The following is a 20,699-nucleotide window of genomic DNA, read 5'->3' on the forward strand; positions in this document are numbered from 1 at the left end:
TGTGAACGCAACGAGGAAACGCCGCTCGCTCTTCAAAGTTCAAATCAATGCGTTTTGGTTTCTTATCTAAAGTGCAACTCTACTTGCAATTAGTAGTAGCTCACCAAACTGTCTCCGTTAAAGTATTTGATCATGTTTCGCAATGTTACATGCTTCTTGGGGTGGGGTTTGCCCCCACGTACAACTCTTATTGTGAAGGCTGAAGCCGGATGTGTGTCCTATACAAACATTGGTGCTTCACGTCATTAAACTTGGCTCATTTCAAGAGTGCAACACGAGGAAGACTTGCCAAGCATGTAAGTGGAATTTGTATTCTTCTCCTTTTCTCGCTCTCTACTGACGTTTTTCTCCACAAGTGTGACGTTTTCATGTGCAATTCTTCAGTTTCGACGGGTGCAAAGAGTCTTTATGTTGTGAGAGCTGTCGCAAAGTTTGTCGACAATTCATCTTCACTAACGTGGCAATTGTCCTTTTGAACGAAAAAAAAAAGATGGCACTCAATGTAGAAGTTGGACACGCTAACTAGGGATTTTTCTTATGTTTAAACATACAATGCATACATCCATTTTGTTTTAGTCCCAAGTGCCACTTTTGGCCTTCAAGTACACTATTAAAACTTACTAGTAAACTACTGTGTTCCACTAGTAACACTACAAAGGCACTACTAGCGTCCTGGACCCTACTAGTAGCACCCAAATGCCCACTGCTAGTTTTACATCACTAGTATCATGTCGTTGCACTACTAGTATGCAGAAATTCCATACAGTAGTGGAACAAATGTAACGTCTAAGCCAGTCGTTCTACTAGCATGCTGAATTAATGACATTTATAATATTCATTAAATTCATAATGCCATTATGCATTTATTCAATATCCTTAGCTTAAGGTCCATACACTAGTAGACTCTTTGCCCTCACTAGTAAGACAACTACAACCACTTAGTCGTGAGGCAAAACGGGGCACTAGGTACTAGTACAAAATTGAATTGAATAAATGTTCAAAGGTCTTTCCATCGTGTCAGCACAATTGAAAGTTTAAACTCTGTGGCGATAATTCAAATACATTTTTAATTAAGTTCGCAGTTTGCACTGTAAAAAAAAATAATGTCATTGACCTGAAAAATGTGACCTCAACCAAATCAAGTTTTTGTCAACACAAACGACACATCTGACGTGATAGATGAAATTTATTTTACTTGCACAAAAAGTTGGCCGTCAAAGCCCCGACGAGGAAAAGGACATCAGCTGAACAGATAACACTCCAAAGAAAGACATTTTAATAATCAAATAATAAAAAAAACCAAAAAAACTCAGAAGACATTTTTGTCCGCTTGAAAAGAACAAATCAGTCTTGCAGCTAATTCTTACTCATCAGTGCTGGTTTCAGCAATGTTGAAGTTTTCACAGTTTTTTGTTTCCGCTTCGCAGGCTGGTCGTCCTCAAAAGAATTCACAATAAATCAGGTCGGAGCGTTTCATTAAAGGCGACGCCAATTTATGTGGGTGCCAATAATTATTACAATTAAAAGCTCTTTTGATGTATCTTCACATAAATTTGATATCTGTGTGTAAATAGTCTATTAAAACAAACATTTTATTATTACAGGGATAGTCTTTTTTTTTTTTTTTTTTTTTTTTTAACAATAAAAGGCATATTTTGAGAATTTAGTCATTTGTTTTAAAGAATAAATGGCGCAATATTAGGAGAATAAATGTATACCTTTTGACTTTCTCCCCTAGTTAAACTGACTTCAATATCTTATTTCATTTTGAAATAGTATGACTTCATTCTTCTAAGATTACATTATTCATTTAAGTGTGATTCATCTGTTATGACCTTTGGCCGAAAAATACACTTTTGTTACTTACAAAACCTATGTAATTTTCATAACATTACAACTCGTTTTCTGCCAAATATGAATTTATTGTAACATTATTTTTTTTGAATCTAGAAAGTAAATACAAAATGCAATGTTATTCTCGCAACATTCCGACTTCTGGAAAATGGGCACCTTTTTAATTGCTACGGCATTTATGGGTGATGATTAATTGGCGTTACGATGACGAGGGTTGTCCTAAGAAAAGTTTCGCCCCGGAACCCCAAACGTTTGCCAAGTCCTCACCTAAAATATATCCCATCAATCTCCCTGAATAAAACTTGAAACATTTCAAATCAGTAGCAAAACGAGTGAAAAAAACACTCTCGGCTCCATTCACTATTTCAATTTAAACAAAGTTAAAAAAAGTGACAATTTGCCTTTTCATTCATGAACAACACAATTACTGTACTTACGTATGTGCGTTTAGGAATGCGTGTATGCATGTTTAACGTACGTTTAACGTCGTATCGGACATCACGAGCTGTCCTGTAAATATGAAATGTTGATTACTTTTGTGTCGTCGTTCTTTTCTCCGCTGACGACAAGTAAAGCAGACGTTGAAAGCACAACTAGAATCCACACCGATGCTAATTCGGCTTTTCTCTTTTAGCTGGCGAGTCCCGGTGTCGCCGTGGCAACCGTGCCTTCTCCATCCGTCGGTCCCCAAAAAGAGGCCGGAAACGAGGCGGCGAGCGCGGGAATCCTCGTCTCGTTCACTTCATCTTTTGTGGCTGCCGGCTGCGGCCGATGAACATCTGGCGCGGTTCAAATTTGAAGCTGACAACAAAACAAAAATCGGGTGAGTCACAACACGCATTAGTATTATTTTTTTTGTGAGATACTGTAAATAAGGACAATATTTATACATACAAGCAAAAAGAGATTTGATTCCAAAAGTATATTTAATATTTTTGTAAGCCACTGTAACATTATGCACCATTTGAACTTTAGCACAACGCTTATGGGGGGGGGGGGGGGGGGGGGAATGCTTAAATAATGATGTTGCACAAAATACCAAGAAAAATAGTAATTGCGTAAAAACAGCTCCTAAAGATAAAATGCAAGCGTATTGAACATAAAAGTAATAAAATATTCTTTCTCCTTTGTGAAGAATGACTAATACAACTGCAGCTTAGTGAGCTGTTACTTGTGACCGTCTCCATGTATGGCCGAGTATACCCGCGTCACAGCATTATACTGCCCCCTCGTGGCCAAGGCATGCACACCAGAAGGAACGGCATCGAAGCAGAAAATGTGACATTTTTTTCATTTCTTGGCAGCATATTTAATGTCACGACTATGTTTTTCTCAGCTACAATACAATAGATTGGTACTTACTGTTACATTTAATTTTTATGTAAAAACTATTTGTATTTAATTCAGTGATTCTTTCACACACACCACTAGAGGGAGCCTGCGTACCACACTGCGACAATCGACAGTATCTGTCTTCAATCTTTATCTCATCTTTGTTCAACGCACCGAGTGTCGTAGACGCCGGCCGTGCGGCACGTCTTCCCCGCGCAGGACTGCAGCATCATGAGCCGATGGTTCATCTTCTCCAGGACCTCCTGCTCGATGGTCTTGGCGATGTTGGTGAGCTGGAAGGGGTCCGCGGTCAGGTTGTAGACCTCCACGAACACCTGCGACCGGACGCGCGACTGTCAGGTCGTGGGAGCGCCGCAGAAGAAGAAAACGCAAAAGCAAAACGGCTACCTCGTTGTCGTCAAACTCGCAGTACTGCAAGTCGGCCGCGGGCGCCACGGTGCGCACGCAGGCGTACGTGTTGTTGTACGAGTCCTCGCACACACAATCTGGGAAGCACTCCTGAACACGGGGGAGAAGGACAAGTAAAGGTACAGATACTTGCGTTTACAAACAAGCAAACTGAAGAGTAGAAGTGCTGATTCAACTGCAGTAGTGTCTTTAGTTAAATTGAAATGAATGGAAATGCCATTAAGCCCCTTCAGCGCCCCCCCCCATTTTGTTTTTATAATAAAAACCGCACTCTACAATACTGCACAAAACATGATTATATGTGAAGAATGAAAGTGCCTCATTTTTTGCTTCAATGACCATTGTGCTTCCCCTTCTGTTGTGTGTGACTTGTCCACCTGGGGGCAGTATACTACAGGCATCTACTGCTGATATACTTGGAGATGGACGAGACGGTCACAACTCCTCAGTAACTGCAATATTAGTCGTTGATGCAAAGGATGGAGAATATTTGCCCGTCTATGGTGTTTCGCATTGTTGCCCGCTGTACTTCAGCGCATGATCTCACCGACACGCCGGGGCCCAGCAGGGGGCAGGCGGGGTCGGAAATGTTGCGTCCTTCTCCTTCGTACTCCACCAGGATGTCGCTCCTCCAGGAGCTGGCGTTCGCTTTCCCCTCCTAAAAGCAACACGAGCGGAATGACGACGCTCGTCCTCGACCTCTTGGAGAAGGAGGCGGTCCTCACCAGAACGGGCAGGAAGGACGTGCCGTCCATCTGCGTCTCGTTCACGTTGATTCCCGCCATGTCCAGCATGGTGGGGCCGAGGTCCACGTTGGCCACCAGAAACTGTCCGCAAGTGCAAATATTATGAGTGTCTAATTGCAGGTTTTTTGTTTTTTTTTCCCCAGGACGTGAGAGTGGGAGTCACCTGGCTGGTCTGCCCAGCTTTGATGTTGGGTCCTCGCACCAGGAGAGGAACGCGGATGTCGAACTCATACAGCTGCCGCTTGTCCAGCGGAAGAGAAAATTGACCTGCGGGTGAGAACGCACCAGGACGGACGCTCGGCGTCACGCCAGGTTTGCTATGACATCGTCGGCGATATAGTGGGGGTTTGTATTGAAAGAGATCACTTTTAATATGACATGACGTTTGGAGATGTAAAGTTTTTCTGTGACTAAGGCTTTGTTTAAATGTAAGTCAGACAAAAAAAAAGACAAAAGACATGGATAGTCAGACTTAAAAAAAAAAATGACAAGCTTTGTTTGTTTTGTTTTTTTTTTTTTTTTTTTAACGTCATGGTTGAAAAAAATGACATGAGGCATAGTAATGGTGGGGGGGAAGGAGTACAGTAAGGCATTTGTTTAAATGCCCTAGTGTACTATACGGCATTTTTAAAGGTTTTTTTGCAGGCATAATGTCGAGGCGTTTTTTTTTTTTTTTTTTTTTTTTATGGAACGCTGTTAAAGTAAGGCTTTTTTAAAGATGTCGAAGGCTTTTATACATTTAAAAAAATAAATAAATAAATAAAAAGTTGAGATGACATACACAGACTGAAATAAAAGATGACCTGTGTGGTATCCATTATCTGAGGTGAAGAAGATGTACGTGTTGTCCAGTTCTCCTCTGGCCTCCAAGCTGCTCACGATCTTCTCCACCAGGTCGTCCACAGACAGCAAAGTCTGCCATCTACACAAAGAACACGGCGTTCCACACAATAGCATGTCTTCCGCTGCCGGAGGAGGGCGGGCGACGCTGAAATCTCACCGCTTCTTGAAGGCGTCGTCCAGGAAGCGTACGGACGAGTTGGTCATGGGAGTCTTGGCCTGCCGGATCAGCCAGTGCTTGTCCTGCCGAGCACGCGACACCACATCGTTTACATGCATTCGCCGGTCCTCTTCCTCGACCGCGCGCTCGCGGGAACCCGCCGACCTTGCCGTGGACGTCGAAGTTGGGATCTCTGGGCGCCCCGGTGTCGTCGAAGCGGTGCTGGTACTGAGGGGCCGCCGTCCACGGTGAGTGGGGGGCCGGCGTGGACACCATCAGGAAGAAGGGCTCGTAACTGGATTTGTACTCCAGGAAGTTCACAGACATGTTGGCCTGCAAGACCGAAAAATGGCACTTAACAACTCAAAATTACTGGTCCACTCTTCATTCGGTTTCAGAAATACGTCATTTTTGACAAAATTGCTCGCAACATACAATCCCGATCACCATTTGGTTGAGAAACAATGGTATAGAATGTAATAATAAAGTTAAACCTGGCGCACATCTAAAGCTTACGAGAAAACATTTCATGATCAACTCGGTTTTTTTTTTCTTTAAAAAAAAAATGTAAAAGAAAGTTAAAGCGCAAACATTTTTGCGTTTTTTTTTTTTGTCTTTATTTTGTAAAATATTTGAATGTTAACTTTTTTTAATGTAAAATAACTTGGAAAAACAGTGTAAAATTTAAATGTGACAAGAGAACTGTTTGTATTTAAAAAAAAATAAGTTTAACCCAAAATTTCATTGCGACAAGGAATCTATCACACACAGTATTTAATTATTTTGAGCTAGAAATGTAAAAAAACAAGTGGAATGAAAATTTGTCACTTTTTTTTTTTTTATTCTAAAATATTTCAACATTACAGGATATCACACTATTTTTAAGAAATCTTTTTTTCTTTTTACAAATTCTTATTTTTTTTTTTATTAAACCGGCTAATAGCTGCTTTATCACTGAAAACACTCGAGTTGAGCGAGCGACTAGCCTGCAGTATATTCGAACGGTTGTAGCGCGTTTGACAAACACAAGGTCACACGGCCGCCTCTCGGGTTTTCTTTTTGTGCATGCGCCACCCGTGATGTACATAAAGCAATGTTGCTTTTACCAGCACGTCTGTCAGGTAATCTTTGCTGTAGTCCGCTCCGTGTTTCTGAGCCTTGCCATTAACTGACAGCGTGTAGTTGTAGTACTTGGAATTCTTCTCCTGCAGGGCAAAGCACATTTAGTACTCGTGTACAAGTACAAGTTACGAGCTCTTGGTCTTTTGAGTGACATTTCAACACGATTGCCGTGAAGTTTCGAGGCGCTAAACGAATCGAGTTATTCGACGAATCGTTCTCTCTGCTTCTTTCTTACCAGTCCGACCCAGTAGCTCCAGCCGAGAGGAACGTGCTCCACTCCGCCGGCCTCCGCGTGGCCGTACTGCGACACAAAGCGTTTCGGCGCATAACAACAACAATAACGATAATTTGAACGCGGGGGAAACGTCGGCTCTCACCTGGTTGAGGTACTTTCCGGCGAAGAAGGTCTGGTACCCGGCGAGCTTATTGAGCAGAGCGGGAAAGGTGTGAGCCTCCTGGCTCTTCTGCCAGGCCGTGCTGCTGCAGTTGCCCTCTAGCGTGTTGTTGGTCACGCGGTGGTTGTGCGGGTATTTGCCCGTCAGGATGCTGGCTCGGCTGGGGCAGCAGAGCGGGCTGGCGACAAACTGGCGAGGAGGAAGGAGAGCAGTATTTACACGAGTAACACTGCAGCCACGTCGCTGTGACGAGAGCGCTTACTGCGTTTGTGAACGAGATCCCGGCGTCGCCGATTAGTTTTTTGGTCTTGTTCAGTGGCGTCTGAGGACAGACACAAAATGTGCAAACGTTTCACTGAACGGGACACCTGGCAGCGGCGAGCGAATGAGCGACAATGTAGCGAGAGGTGCAATTAGTAGGCTGCTGTAAATCACATCTGCACGAACAACGCTGATTCGTGATGACAGAGACACCATTGGTATGCATTGACTCATTTTTATATAAGTGTGCTGCAGGTGTGAAGTTGCTTGAGCACGCTCATTTTGGTTTCAGCTTGCTGATGAAATATTTCACCTTATTTTTATAGTCTAATGATATGATGCACTGCAAATTGAATTTCATTGTTAAAAGAGTAACTTCATTGGATAAGACTAGTTAAAACCGGATACATGCTGGTTTGTTGGATGACTTGTTTTGCCATTTAGTGGAGAAATGTTACGACGACCTTGTACTTTTTCAAAAAGATATTGATTTAACGGACGTCCCCCCCCCCCCAGGAAAGAAGAGGAACTAAATGGAGTTGACCAGCGTGGCCAAGACATCATTTATGATTATAACGTGTATAGAATGACGTCTAATATGATAATATTGTATGATGCGATTTTATGACCTGCCATGATGCGTATTACAGCCGTCTAACGGATAATATGGTAGCCTAAGTGTTGAAAAGCTGTCATCTCGGATGCGTGTGTGAAGTCAGCGCATTGACTCACCATGCCCCCCATGGCGACGTCCAAGTCGTCGGTGAGGATCACAACGATGTTTGGTCTCCGGGACGTTTTGGCAAAAGCTCCAGAGTTGCTGATCCGGCCGCTCCACGCTGTGACGCAGATGAGGAGACACTTGAATAGCAACCGTGAACGCCACATTTTGCTCCTTCGAAATGTTGAGGAGAGGCCGTCAAGTCGGCACAGACTGCAGTGAAACGCAGCCCAGATGTCTAATGCGAGAGAAAATAAATACACGACATGAATGTTTACAGCGGCCCTTCACTTCCGCGTTTGCTGGTCACGCGGTGCGTGGCTACGGAAGCCGCGATGTCAGTCCTGTTTCTTTGACGATATTAATTGCGCAACCGCGTCGTCTGTTCTGTGAGTCCCTCCTCCGATGTGGGGAAAGCAATAAAAAAAAAAAAAAAAAACTGTACAACTTGAGGTGGATTGTCAAATATGAAAACAATGCCTAGCTAGCAGTGGCTAGCACTGCTGGGGAGGCGCTTTGGTGAGTAGTCAACACACACACAGCAAATACTGTATTTTGCAGAACAATTCATGAATGTAAAACCTTCACCAGGAGCACCTGAAGCAACTAAAACAAGTTCCTCCGTGATGAAGACGTGAGGGTACCTATGATGCCATGCACCCCAGTAGTGACCCATGTTGGACGATATGAAATATATTTTTCATTCATCTTGTTTCCTCCAAATAAAGTACAAGTGACAAACTTCTCTGCCTGTTTGTGACAAATGCTCGGTAATATTCGAATTATAAAGTGACTCGAGGAAATGTCTTGAAATGAGGAAGTTGAAAACAAGTCTAAACAAGAGACGACGTAATACTGCCATCCCGTTGCTCATTTGAGTAACTACATCAAGGTGAGTCGCGATATAACGCGAAAATCAATCAAAAGCTTCGTTTTACAGATATTTCACCATATGGTCTGGGTTCGACTCTTGAATCATGTGAAGACAATGATGCCCTCTTGTGGATCGTTGGAGTCACTACAAACAACTCCTGATCCATGTCATGCAATGCTGCCCTCTTGTGGATCGATGAATTAACTACTACCAACTCCTGATCCATGTTATGCAATGCTGCCCTCATGTGGCTCAGTGGAGTAACTACAACCAATTCCAAACCCACAAACTGGCAATGCTGCATTGGAGTAACTGCAACCGATTCCTGATCCATGATCAGACAATGCTGCCCTCTTGTGGCGAAGTGGAGTAACTACAACCATTTCTGAACCCACGAACAGACGATGCTGTCCTCTTGTGGCTCGTTGGAGTAACGACAACGGCCACCTGACCCATATTCAGGTAATGCTGCCCTCTTGTGGATTGTGTGAGTAACTACATCCACCTCCTAACCCACAATCAGGCAATGCTGCCATCTTGTGGCTCAGAGGAGTAACTACAACCGACTCCTGACCCGTGATCGGGTAATACTGCCCTCTTGTGGCTCGTTGGAGTAACTACAACGGCCAACTGAACCATATTCAGGTAATGCTGCCCACTTGTGGATCGTGTGAGTAACTACATCTACCTCCTAACCCACAATCAGGCAATGCTGTCATCTTGTGGCTCAGAGGAGTAACTACAACCAACTCCTGACCCGTGATCAGGTAATGCTGCCCTCTTGTGGCTCGTTGGAGTAACTACAACGGCCAACTGACCCATATTCAGGTAATGCCCTCTTGTGGATCGTGTGAGTAACTACATCCACCTCCTAACCCACAATCAGGCAATGCTGTCATCTTGTGGCTCAGAGTAACTACAACCAACTCCTGACCCGTGATCAGGTAATGCTGCCCTCTTGTGGCTCGTTGGAGTAACTACAACGGCCAACTGACCCATATTCAGGTAATGCTGCCCTCTTGTGGCTCGTTGGAGTAACTACATCCACCTCCTAACCCACAATCAGGCAATGCTGTCATCTTGTGGCTCAGAGTAACTACAACCAACTCCTGACCCGTGATCAGGTAATGCTGCCCTCTTGTGGCTCGTTGGAGTAACTACAACGGCCAACTGACCCATATTCAGGTAATGCTGCCCTCTTGTGGCTCGTTGGAGTAACTACATCCACCTCCGAACCCACAATCAGGTAATGCTGCCCTCTTGTGGCTCGTTGGAGTAACTACAACGACCAACTGACCCATATTCAGGTAATGCTGCCCTCTTGTGGCTCGTTGGAGTAACTACATCCACCTCCGAACCCACAATCAGGTAATGCTGCCCTCTTGTGGCTCGTTGGAGTAACTACAACGACCAACTGACCCATATTCAGGTAATGCTGCCCTCTTGTGGCTCGTTGGCGTAACTACATCCACCTCCTAACCCACTAAAAGGCAATGCTGACCTTCCTTCTGCTCCATTTGCAGAAATCACCACAGACTTCCGTCCGAGATAGTCCAGTGGTGTAAAACTCTGCCCGCGGTGCCGGTGACCCGGGTTCGATCCCCACACTCTCTGTCCCATTTATAATATATTGCACATACATTTACATAAATGGAGCAGAAGGAAGGACCGAACTCGAGCCGCCTGCGTCGTAGGTAGCGTAGCTGCACACTGGACAAACTCCAGCTTGACAATTTTTGGCATTGGGAACGTATTGATCCTTTGCTGTGGTCTAATACACTGTGCGGTTCTGGTGTCTTTGGTTCGATTCCCACCGTTTCTGATTTGTAAATATATAAATGGAGCAGAAGGAAGGATAGAACCCGAGCCACCAGCGTCGTAGGCAGTGTCTCTACACACTGGACTACTTGCATCCATTCCAAACATGATCTGGTACCTTATATCCTCGTCCTCGTCCGGATCCGACCCGATATGACCAAAAATGTTCCAAAAAAATAGGCTAATAATTTAAAACGCTGCCTCCGGATTCGGCGACCCTGGTTCGAGCCCGGCCTGAGCCCATCGATAATAAGTGAATTCTCATTCACGAGGGTCACTTGCTTGTCAGGACTTTGACTCGATCGCAACTGGACTGTTCTGTCGGACTTGGACGTTTCTCGACATTTCTCCAAGTATGTTGAAACACACGAGGACCATTCGGCCATCCTTGCTGAACTCTTTTCGCGACGTTTTACTTGTACTTATGGAATCTGATTTCTGGCTTAGTGAATTGCATCGAGGACTACGACTCAGGTGGCGCGGGTTCAAGCCCCATTTGTGACAATATTTCAACATTTAACTCTATTTGGCAATGAGACGCTCCACTTTCTATGCTCTTGTTTACATTTTTTGAATGTATTTTTCCTTTTTTTTTTAATGTTATTACGTCATCACCCAAAACCTATTTAAGTGGGGACTTAGAAGGCGAACGTTCTTTGTGGCAGCATGCAGTCACCGTCGTTTCCACAAGATCGACAAAACTTTGACATTGTAAGTGCTCACGCTCGCTTCTTTAGCCTCGTTTAAGTCACTGTCTTTTGGGCACTTTGAAGTGACCGAAAGACATGAAAAGTAAGTTAAATTAACACTTTGGCGTGCTAACACCTTGCTAGCGTGCTAGCTAAACCGTTTGAGCCACCGTGGGCAATTAACGTCGCTTACGAGTTGAAATGAGACCAAAACACATTTATCTGGCGTATATAGGAGGAGAAATGAATGCACGCTTTATCATTCAAGTATTGGCTCAAAGCTTTTCCGGCATCTGGACGAAACTTGTACATATTCACAATCCAACAGAATGAAAGACAGGCGTTCAAATGCTTGTGTTAATTGTCTCCTTTCTGTCCACAGGTGCAAAACTTCAACCTAAAGTGACCAACGTGTTCTTTTTTTTCTTTAATTTAAACATAATGAATCAAGTATATCTAATTGTCTCATTTCTGTCCACAAGTTCAAATCTGCAACAGAATGGCCAACTTGACCTTAAAATGGCTGACCACCTGTGACGTTTGGGACAAGGTTTAAGACTTTTATTTATTTTTTATTTTTTGAGTCTACTCCTGAAAAGCATGTCAAGAAAATGTCACGTTGAATTGGGAGAAGTCGACCGCTAATTTTGTTGTCTTTCAGGCCGTCACTGACGAGTTGTCCAGCTCTGCCCTGCTCCCACTGGTGGTAAAGCTTCATACATGAGGGGAAAAAAGCATTTGACTAATTTGCTTCAGCATGTGCAGACCAGTGATATCACAGTCCAGGTGGGAACACGCACTCTGTCAGTGTTGACCTCTTGTATCACCCCAGGAAGAACACGCTGCAGATGAAACTGAAGGAGGGTAAGGACACCTGAGATGACTTTCAAGCAGTAAGCTTTCTTGTCTTTTTCTTTTGCCGTCTGCAGTCACGACAGCCTCTTGATGGACTTCAGAAAGCCGAGATGCACATTGGTGGTATAAAAAACAAAACGGCTGACAAGAGCAATTTAACAGCTTTCTCTTCTGCAGTTCCTCCAAAGTTGCACTCTGAGATACGCTGCAGCCAGAACCCTCAAGTTCTTTACCTTCTCGCTCCTGGACACTTGCATGTTCTTGCTGCTCACGTCCACCAGATGGCGCGTAAGGATCCGTGGAGAACCTGGTCATGGATCAACTGGTGAAGTAGATCTCCAAGCTTGGCACCTGTTGGAAAGACAGACAATGAATTTTGTTTGTTGTTCCAGGTGGTGGAAACATGGAGTTACGATCAACTTCCTGTCCAACATGTTGAGGTGACATTGCGCTCCAAATAAATACAGCAAATGTAAGTTTGACGTGCCCTCACCTGCTTTTTCTTTTTGACTCCACATGCAGGTCGGAATGCCATCACAGTCCAAGTGCCATCGGGGACTCGGCCACCAAGATCCTGCACCTGCTTAATCTTGAATGTTGACATGCAAATAAACTTACTAAATAGGAGCTTGGCTGGTCCCTCGTTCATCTCTTGTTGTGTTCAGGTCTCCCGGAGAAGTCTCTGTGCCACCAGTCCACTGTGAAGGCTTCAGTTGTTCGATGCAAAGATGGTTCTTGTGCAGTTGTGTTCAAGCTAAAGGTGAAGTAGATCTCCAAGCTTGGACCTGTTGGAAAGACATTGCATCATGATCAACTTCTGTCCAACATGTTGAGAGGTGAAGTAAACTACAAATAAGCTCAGCAAATTTAAGTTTGAAGACCCCTCACCTGCTTTTACTTTTTGACTCCACATGCAGGTCGGCTTCCAGTCCAAGTGCCATCGGGGACTCTGCCACCAAAATCCTGGACCTGCTGGGCAAAGAGATGAGTTCTACATGACTGTGGAGAAGGTCAACAACGCTGCCTTCATCTTGAATGTTGACACATGCAAATAAACTTACTAAATAGCAGCTTGGCTGGTCCCTCGTTCATCTCTTGTTGTATTCAGGACTCCCGGAGAAGTCTCTGCGCCACCAGTCCATTCTGAAGGCTTCAGTCGTTTGATGGACGGTTCTTGTCCCAGTACTTGTTCAAGCAGAAGGTTCCTGTCTACCCGAGATGATTTTCCAGCAAGGTCCTTGCTTGTCTTTTGTCTGCAGTCACGACAGCCTCTTGTTTGAAGTCATTGGGAGCTGAGGAACAAGATGGTGGTATTTAAAATAAAAAACAAAAAGTTGAGCAGTTTAACAGTTAACAACTTGAGTCAGAAGAAGTTTGAAACTAAGATGATTCCTCATGTCGTCACGCTCAAACAGCTTCTGCCGAAGGTTACGGTTGAGAGTTAACCACAATAAAAAATGCAACTTGAATCTGTGTCCACTTGCATGTTCTTTGTCATTCAGGTGGTCGTGCAGATGGAGCCATCAGTCCTACAAGGTGAAACGCTGCATTCACGGTACGGAGCGGAGCTGCAGACAAATGTTTTTCTTGTTGCTTCCTCTCATCCACAAGGTGCTGAAGCCAAATTTTGGAGCAGCCTGAGAAGCGGGAGACCTTGACCCCTGGACGGTACGCCCTTTGAATTGTCTTCATTCCACAATTGGGTCTTCTTGGATCCAGTTTTTTTTTTTTTTTCTTTTTCCCCTTCTTCGGGTTGCTGAGGAACATGCAGCCGTGCGAGTGCTCTAAGGCCCAGAAAACAAGTCTCCCGTCTTCCTCGCTGGTAGGTTTCGTGTCAAAGATCATTTGCTGCACAACAGGTTGACTTTAACTTTTGACTCACGGATGTCTTGTTGTCTTAGGTCCGCACACCGGTCCACGCTCTCGTCACACAGGCCGATCACTTCACCAGGCAGCGATGAGGAGACGATTGCTGATGTCATCAGGCTTCGACTTGGTTTCCTTTGTGATTTCATTTCTGTTGCTTAACATCTACTCTGCAAAAAAAAAAAAAAAAAAGCTGATTACAACACTTAAACTCTTCTCATTCTTCAAACACACATCACAAAAAAAACTTAGTTTCTTAAACAATTAAGTTTTAATTTATTAGTTGCCTTGCTTCAACCTTTGCTGAGAATCAACACAGACGTTTTTGGAAATGAAATCGATGTGGACCAAGTTGTTTCAAAATACATGACTTTTAAAGTAACTTTCCTACAAAATACATCCTATTTATTCAATACAATAGTATCTTTGGACTCCCTTTGAGGCATTTTGAAAACTATTTTTGAAATCACCTTCCAAGTCCCGTCTTTACAGAGCAGAGAGCCGACGATGTCACCTGTGTGCAGAAGCTGCTGCGCCTCCTGACAACAGGTAAACGGGAGCCGCAGTTGAAAGAGGGAAACGGAAAAGCTACAGACACATGCTGGCAGTGCATGAAGTCAAGATCCATCCAAAAGCTCAAGTTTACCAAAATGACATCAGCTTGTTTTTGCAACATTTGAGTGCATTTGAAAGCCCAGTCGAAGTTAATCTATAATAACTTTGAAAACAATTAAAAATGTTTGAGTCAAGTCAGTTATGATATGACAAATGCTTTTCTAATAGTTTTTTTTTTAACACTGCTTATCATCTCCAAAACGGAAACGAAATATTATTCAAAGTTTTTCCCAACTCTGTCATGGAAAAACTGTGTGGCACTTGTAGCTTGTGTTGCTTTCACTCTTTTTGTCCACTTTCAAGTTCAAGTCTGCAGACTGTGCCTTTCCACTGCTCAAAAGGTTTCCAACACTGAAACACGCCAACACGTGTCAAGTCGTTCAAGTCCAATGACTAGATTGAAATGGTGCAAACTCAGAGAAGTGGTGAACTTGCGGAGGCTGACAAAACTGCCTGTCTGGCCCTTCCCCTTAACAAATACATTCTGAAAGGAAATCCATCCCCCCACCCCCCAAAAAAAAAAAAAAAACAATCTGGAAATAATTTCAATTTGGACCCCCCCTCCCAATCTCTGGAAGGAAACTAAATAATCACCCTCCCCAACCCCCCCACTCAGTACTAAATCACTCACTCTCTAATTGTATGCTCTTCTACCATAAATTTATATAAAGAGGGATAGAAATTGGATAAATCAACCACTGTAATGTTTTCTGACCATGTCAATAACAATTTATTTTCTCTGGTTACTAGTATTTATTTATTATGCTTACCATTTCTAATGGCTTCACTAAAATGAAAAGCCTCCACATTGCAAATTCAAATGTCTTTGATTTCTTCATTAATTATAATTAGGATTACATGTTTTTAAAATAAATTAACTTGAAACAAATACATTTTATTAAGTGCAACAGCAATCTAGGATCCAGTGCTGTTTGAAATCCCCACTGTTTTTTTTATTATATTTAATTTGATTTGCGCCCTGGCGACAAAGGGGGGGGGGGGGGGGGAAGGGTTCTCCTCAGTATTTTTTTTTTAATTAATTTTTTTTTAAATCAAGGTGCTCGAATTAAGGACTCGTTTCAGACCTATAGCATACATTGTGGAAATATTTGCTTGAAAATTGAGTGTGGAAAATGGTTGTAAATAACCAAGTCAATGAGACACATCCACTGACAGGAGAATGTATAGTGCACACATGTAGAAATGTTGATGTGGTACCTGTTTCAATGAAACCTCGGTGAAGGCATGTCTGTGGGTATGTGTAGGTAGGTCGAAGAGTCACAACTCTTCCATTGAGGACACCTCCTGATGTTTGTCAAAGCACACAAAACACATTTCAAGTCAACCAGTCTCTTTGTATCACTTCCACTTCACACCTGAGTTGATTGTGTGTACATGATATCAAGCAGGCTAACTAGTTTTGGAACAATATATCGTGTAGCATTAACAAAGAACACAAATGCCGTCAATAGGCTTATAGTATTTGTCATTAAAGGCACAGACAGAGCATTACGTACCACACCGTTTAAAAACATTACCTGGAGCGCAGGTTTTCTTCTTCGGATTATTTTTCATCTTCGTGTTGTTCTGCGAATGGTAGTGTACCGCAACCTACCGTGTTATAGTGTGGATCAGAGTAACCGTGCTTGGTGAATTTAAAATAATAATTATTCAAAAAAATATATGTTCGGAAAAAAAATCGAAATACGAAGTTATATTGTTAGTCTTTTTATATATATATTAAAAAAAAATAAAAAATACACCGTTTCCAAGCTTCCGTGAGATTTGGCCATATTCTCGCGACGTTATGACGCGCTTCTCCGGAAGTCGCTCGGTCAACCGTGTTTACGTTTCTTTTCCGCTGGCTGAATCTGTTCAAACTTCTTCTTCAAATCTCTTCATTTTTAAGAGTTTAAACAGGCCAAAATGGGGAAAGCTGATTTCCTGTCACCCAAGGCAATAAGCAACCGGATAAAATCCAAAGGTCTCCAGAAACTGAGATGGTATTGTCAAATGTGTCAAAAACAATGCCGAGATGAGGTAAGTTGTTCCCCCACTCGATGCGAGCTGCTGTGCAAAATGGTCGTTTTCGCTTCGTTAAAAGTCTGTTTTACTACACTTTATGTATTTATCTCGTTGACGTGCATTCAGAATGGCTTCAAGTGTCACTGCATGTCCGAGTCCCACCAGAGGCAGCTGCTGCTGGCCTCGGAGTGCCCGCACAGATTTATGGACTTTTTCTCCAAGTAAGTTCATCCATCACCACGTTTAACACCGCATATTCTTGCAGTATACTTTGCTATTGTGTAACCAAAGTCTTCCTATTACCGCTTATTTGCAATGCGGTTTGTCAAGGAACGAAATGCGTTGGCCATTTGGCATTTTCGATTGAGTGAAATATGATTTTTATTAGAATTTCAGCTCAGCGACATCATTTCCAAACATGTTTTCATTTCCTGTTGTTGTTTCCCTGCACAGTGAGTTCAAGAGTGGCTTTTTGGAGCTGCTGCGGCGACGTTTTGGTGAGTTGAGCCAACACACAATCCTAATATTGGAAATTGTTCGTAAGGTTGTTCCGATCCGATCAAGTGATCGGAAATTGGAGTTGAACAGATCATTTTTAGCTGATCGGTATTGGGTGAAAATGATCCAATTTTTACATTTTCTTAATTTTTAAATGCCACAAAGTGACAAAATAATCCTGCTACCTCTTAGAAATGGAGTTAAGCACTCTAGTTTTTCTTGGACAATGTTACATTGAGTGAAATTGATTCATTGACCGACTACATTTTATTATTTAGATGTTTTGAAGTTTTGGACAGGATATTTAAATGTAATTATTTGTTTGCGTCGTTATTTTGTGCTGCATCACTGATATGCTCGGAATTTTTTTTTATTTGTTTACTTGGTTTAAGTCACTGCTGCACTGGACTTATAGCCATATAAAAAGGTATCATTTTGGGATACTTTTATTCAAATTAATGAAAAAATAAATAAAATCAAGACAGTTCAAACAGTTTGGATGTGCTATTTTTTTCCTAATGCATTACCAAGGTATCAGATCAGGACTCTGCATCGGCAGATCCTCAAAATCAAGTGACTCTGGTGCCAAAAAGTGTGATCAGGATATCCCTAATTATTTGTTTTGTTCAGTTTTTCGCCAAAGCATGACGCTTACTGTATAAGTTCACGTCTGTGTTTGTGCAGGGACCAAGCGTGTGCACAACAACATCATTTACAACGAGTACATCAGTGACCGCGAACACATCCACATGAACGCCACGCGCTGGGAGACGCTCACCGACTTCACCAAGTGGCTGGGACGCCAAGGTTGGCGATCTGTTATTATAAATGTGTCAGATGGGAATATCGTCCACGAATGACCGTATCTCGTCAGGTCTCTGTAAGGTGGACGAGACGCCGAAAGGCTGGTACATCCAGTACATCGACCGCGACCCCGAGACCATCCGCCGCCAGGAGGAGCTGGCAAGGAGGAAGAAGCACGAGCTGGACGACGAGGAGCGTAGCGCCAAGTTCATCGAGGAGCAGGTCCGAAGAGGCCGTGGCGACAAGGAGGAGGAGGTGAGTCCCAGCAAAGCTAGCCATGATGTTGACGGGCGCTTGGGGAACATCACCACTCATCTGTCGTTTTTTTCATTCTCTAGGAAGATCCAGTTTACACCGAGCTGAAGCGAGAGAATGAAGAGGAAAAAGGTGAATTTCACAGACTGGGTGAACATTACGTCCTGATTGCACTTCACTGGATTTCCATCTGTTGCAGTTGCTTTCAACTTGGGCGCTGGTACATCACTGGCTGGTCCTTCCACATCAAGGTACTGTAGTGCAAATTGCTAATCTCGTTGTTAGTTAGTTAGTTAGTTAGATGTTTACTCTCCCCAAAAAAATACTATTTGTGGAGTGACCCCAGGACGAAAATAATTTGTAATTTGTGGTCATTTAGTTAGCTCCCCCAAGTGTTTTAAAGACGCACTGCAGTCTGCGCACGGGTGTCAAACATATGACATGTGGGCCAAATGACATAACATTTCTGTATGTTAATGTATGTTAAATGTATAAAATTGCATTTAGAAATATAACATGCATTTACAGTGATTGATTTCTTTCTTATATATTTAAAATGGTTCTCACTTTAGTTCAGCAGTCAATTTAGGTTGTGAGAATTATTATGCACACGTAGAGTTAAAATGATTCCAAGATCTCGACAATGTGATTTAATTTCAAAGTGGAGTTATATATTTTTCAGTTCCGAATATCCATGACTTAGTTTTGTGCCTAAAGTCGTCCCGATCCAATCGCAGGATTGGAAATCGTAGCCAATCACGTACTATTCATCTGATGGGTATCAGCTGAAAAGGATTTGTTATGTTCTTAATTTTTAAAGGGCAGTCAGTCACTATGCTTTCTGTAGTGGGTGTGTCTCTTCAACGCGTCACTTTTTGGAGTGTTTGTTCGGAGGGAGAAAAAAGTAGCCTTAACTCTTCATGCACATCCGCAGCTCGTTAAGTAAAAAGAGGCACGGCGTGAGATGTGGAAACATTTTGCATACAGGCCAAACAAACTCAAGCCTGATTGATAAATATACAGTGTGACCAAACAGTAACACTTTTCATAATGTACTTGTACTTCTTTGCATTAAAACAAAGGGAAAATCCCCACCGTATTGTTACTTCAAATAATTATGCTACGATTTTACTGCTTTCTTCCACTTGACTCTTTGTGGCTCCTGAACTCCAATCAGTTTCAAGTCTAATGACAACATTGTCCTCCTCGTAGCTCTCTGCTGTCCCCCAGCGCTCTGGCGAAGGCATCGTCAGCAAAGAGGAAAGAGCCGTCCTCCGCTTCCAACTCGCGGAACAAGAAGCAGAAGTCCGCCCTGGAGCAGATCATTGAGGTAGAGGCTTGCATGACTTTTAAAGTCCGACCGCGTGCGTGCGTGGGAGTCCTCGCTGACAGTGTGTTGTCGGTCAGATGGAGGAGAGGAAGAAGCAGCAGCAGCCGGTCAAGACCGACGATTGGCTGCAGCCCAACATCGTGGTCAAGGTGGTCACCAAGAGGCTTGGCGACAAGTACCACAAGAAGAAGGCCGTCGTCATGGTAACCGTACCCGTGATATGCATAAGCAAACAGCTTCACGCGCACATTTTGATGGCTGTTTGCGCCGCAGGAGGTGCGAGAGAAATTCTCGGCGGTGGTTAAGATGATCGACTCCGGGGACAAACTCAAGCTGGACCAGAACCACGTGGAGACGGTGATACCGGCTCCAGGTACGCGTCGACATTTCCACACAATGTCTTCACAGTTACAACCAGGAAATGAGTGGTATGTGTAAGAAACCTGACAATTATCCAATCTCCCCGCAGGAAAACGTGTGATGATCGTGAATGGAAACTTCCGCAACACCGAGGCTGTGCTGGAGGGCATCAACGAGAAGAACTTCTGCGCGTCGCTCACGCTCGATTCCGTAAGTGCCTTTAAGTCCATCTTGTTTTGACGTCTGTTTATGGGCCTGCGTATCTCCCCCCCACCAATGCTTGCGTGGGTTTTCCCCGGGTACTCGGTGTAGCGGGCCAATAAAAAAACGTATAGTATACAACAGTGGAGGAGATGTGACAATTTATTACAAGAAGAAAACCTTTGTTCATTTTCCATTCTCTGTCCACCAATAAACTAGCAGCACTGTGTTTCGCTCCACCCCTTTAGGTGCTGTCTTTCCCTGTACAATGTTGATAAAACAAAATTATATGTTACCCTCCAAAAATTGTTGATTGTGTTGTGTATTGTACTGTTTGTTGCTATGGTGACCAAGAAACTAAAGTATGTCATCTTTAGGGTCCACAGAAAGGAAAGCGAGTGGACGTCGCCTATGAGGACTTCTCCAAACTGGCTTGAACAAACGTTTTTTTCCCCTCCTCCTCATTTTCTAAAGAACTCTACTATGTCAGAGTTAGTTAGTATAAAATCAGACATTTTCTCATCTTGGAGCCACAACTTTTTTTTTTTTTTTGTCACACACAAGACAAACCAACCAATTGTACAGATGACAATTAGCTTTCAATAAATTCAACATGACAGATTCAACTTCATTATTCTGACTATAGAAT

General features: G+C 43.2%; 2 protein-coding genes and 4 long non-coding RNA genes across 10 annotated transcripts; 4 read left to right on the plus strand and 2 right to left on the minus strand.

Moving 5' to 3' along the window:
• Positions 1–1,168: 1,168 nt before the first annotated feature.
• Positions 1,169–8,174, minus strand: gnsa (glucosamine (N-acetyl)-6-sulfatase a). Of its 3 annotated transcripts, XM_061762893.1 has the most exons (14): positions 7,872–8,172; positions 7,141–7,200; positions 6,861–7,067; positions 6,719–6,784; positions 6,468–6,566; positions 5,527–5,694; positions 5,362–5,444; positions 5,165–5,283; positions 4,525–4,628; positions 4,341–4,442; positions 4,163–4,273; positions 3,595–3,705; positions 3,361–3,521; positions 1,169–2,655 (listed from the first exon to the last, which is right to left on the minus strand). In XM_061762893.1, exons 1-14 carry the CDS (start codon positions 8,025–8,027, stop codon positions 2,592–2,594), a joined length of 1,611 nt encoding a protein of 536 aa, XP_061618877.1. In that variant the 5' UTR covers positions 8,028–8,172; the 3' UTR covers positions 1,169–2,591. The 3 variants fall into 3 exon arrangements, with proteins under 3 accessions (XP_061618877.1, XP_061618879.1, XP_061618880.1); XM_061762895.1 differs by lacking the exon at positions 7,141–7,200 and having other exon boundaries at positions 7,872–8,174; XM_061762896.1 differs by lacking the exon at positions 6,719–6,784 and having other exon boundaries at positions 7,872–8,173.
• A 47-nt stretch (positions 8,175–8,221) lies between these two features.
• Positions 8,222–8,603, plus strand: LOC133472293 (uncharacterized). The gene is made up of 2 exons (XR_009786669.1): positions 8,222–8,379; positions 8,452–8,603. It is a non-coding gene; the product is annotated as an uncharacterized LOC133472293 (long non-coding RNA).
• Positions 8,604–10,012: 1,409 nt separating this feature from the next.
• On the plus strand, positions 10,013–11,763 carry LOC133472238 (uncharacterized). The gene is made up of 3 exons (XR_009786656.1): positions 10,013–11,026; positions 11,184–11,263; positions 11,624–11,763. It is a non-coding gene; the product is annotated as an uncharacterized LOC133472238 (long non-coding RNA).
• LOC133472236 (uncharacterized) lies at positions 11,444–16,346 on the minus strand. 3 transcript variants are annotated; one of them, XR_009786654.1, is made up of 9 exons: positions 16,116–16,346; positions 15,796–15,882; positions 13,979–14,132; positions 13,158–13,388; positions 12,985–13,065; positions 12,590–12,881; positions 12,330–12,447; positions 12,042–12,237; positions 11,444–11,953 (listed from the first exon to the last, which is right to left on the minus strand). It is a non-coding gene; the product is annotated as an uncharacterized LOC133472236 (long non-coding RNA). The 3 variants fall into 3 exon arrangements; XR_009786653.1 differs by having other exon boundaries at positions 12,042–12,191; positions 12,985–13,068; positions 16,116–16,344; XR_009786652.1 differs by having other exon boundaries at positions 12,042–12,191; positions 16,116–16,342.
• LOC133472237 (uncharacterized) lies at positions 12,398–14,136 on the plus strand. The gene is made up of 5 exons (XR_009786655.1): positions 12,398–12,536; positions 12,619–12,932; positions 13,014–13,106; positions 13,205–13,918; positions 13,998–14,136. It is a non-coding gene; the product is annotated as an uncharacterized LOC133472237 (long non-coding RNA).
• A 35-nt stretch (positions 16,347–16,381) lies between the features above and the next one.
• On the plus strand, positions 16,382–20,681 carry kin (Kin17 DNA and RNA binding protein). Its single transcript, XM_061762784.1, has 12 exons — positions 16,382–16,617; positions 16,729–16,823; positions 17,056–17,099; positions 17,785–17,907; positions 17,975–18,159; positions 18,243–18,291; positions 18,359–18,410; positions 19,372–19,489; positions 19,567–19,692; positions 19,763–19,862; positions 19,959–20,059; positions 20,428–20,681. The coding sequence occupies exons 1-12, from the start codon at positions 16,504–16,506 to the stop codon at positions 20,485–20,487; spliced, it is 1,167 nt and encodes a 388-aa protein (XP_061618768.1). The 5' UTR covers positions 16,382–16,503; the 3' UTR covers positions 20,488–20,681.
• The last annotated feature ends 18 nt before the right edge of the window (positions 20,682–20,699 follow it).

Source organism: Phyllopteryx taeniolatus, chromosome 22 (assembly GCF_024500385.1).
Source record: "Phyllopteryx taeniolatus isolate TA_2022b chromosome 22, UOR_Ptae_1.2, whole genome shotgun sequence".
Taxonomy (NCBI): domain Eukaryota; kingdom Metazoa; phylum Chordata; class Actinopteri; order Syngnathiformes; family Syngnathidae; genus Phyllopteryx; species Phyllopteryx taeniolatus.

Bases quoted from the DNA above. Each gene is read 5' to 3' on its own strand.
- gnsa (XM_061762893.1), bottom strand. From the start codon at position 8,027: ATGTGGCGTTCACGGTTGCTATTCAAGTGTCTCCTCATCTGCGTCACA. The intron at 4,629-5,164 runs GTCATCTTTTAT...TCTCACCCGCAG, and splicing joins AGATAATGGATACCACACAG to GTCAATTTTCTCTTCCGCTG. The intron at 4,443-4,524 runs GTGACTCCCACT...ACTTGCGGACAG, and splicing joins AAGCTGGGCAGACCAGCCAG to TTTCTGGTGGCCAACGTGGA.
- kin (XM_061762784.1), top strand. From the start codon at position 16,504: ATGGGGAAAGCTGATTTCCTGTCACCCAAGGCAATAAGCAACCGGATA. The intron at 17,908-17,974 runs GTTGGCGATCTG...GTATCTCGTCAG, and splicing joins CAAGTGGCTGGGACGCCAAG to GTCTCTGTAAGGTGGACGAG. The intron at 19,693-19,762 runs GTAACCGTACCC...TTTGCGCCGCAG, and splicing joins AGAAGAAGGCCGTCGTCATG to GAGGTGCGAGAGAAATTCTC.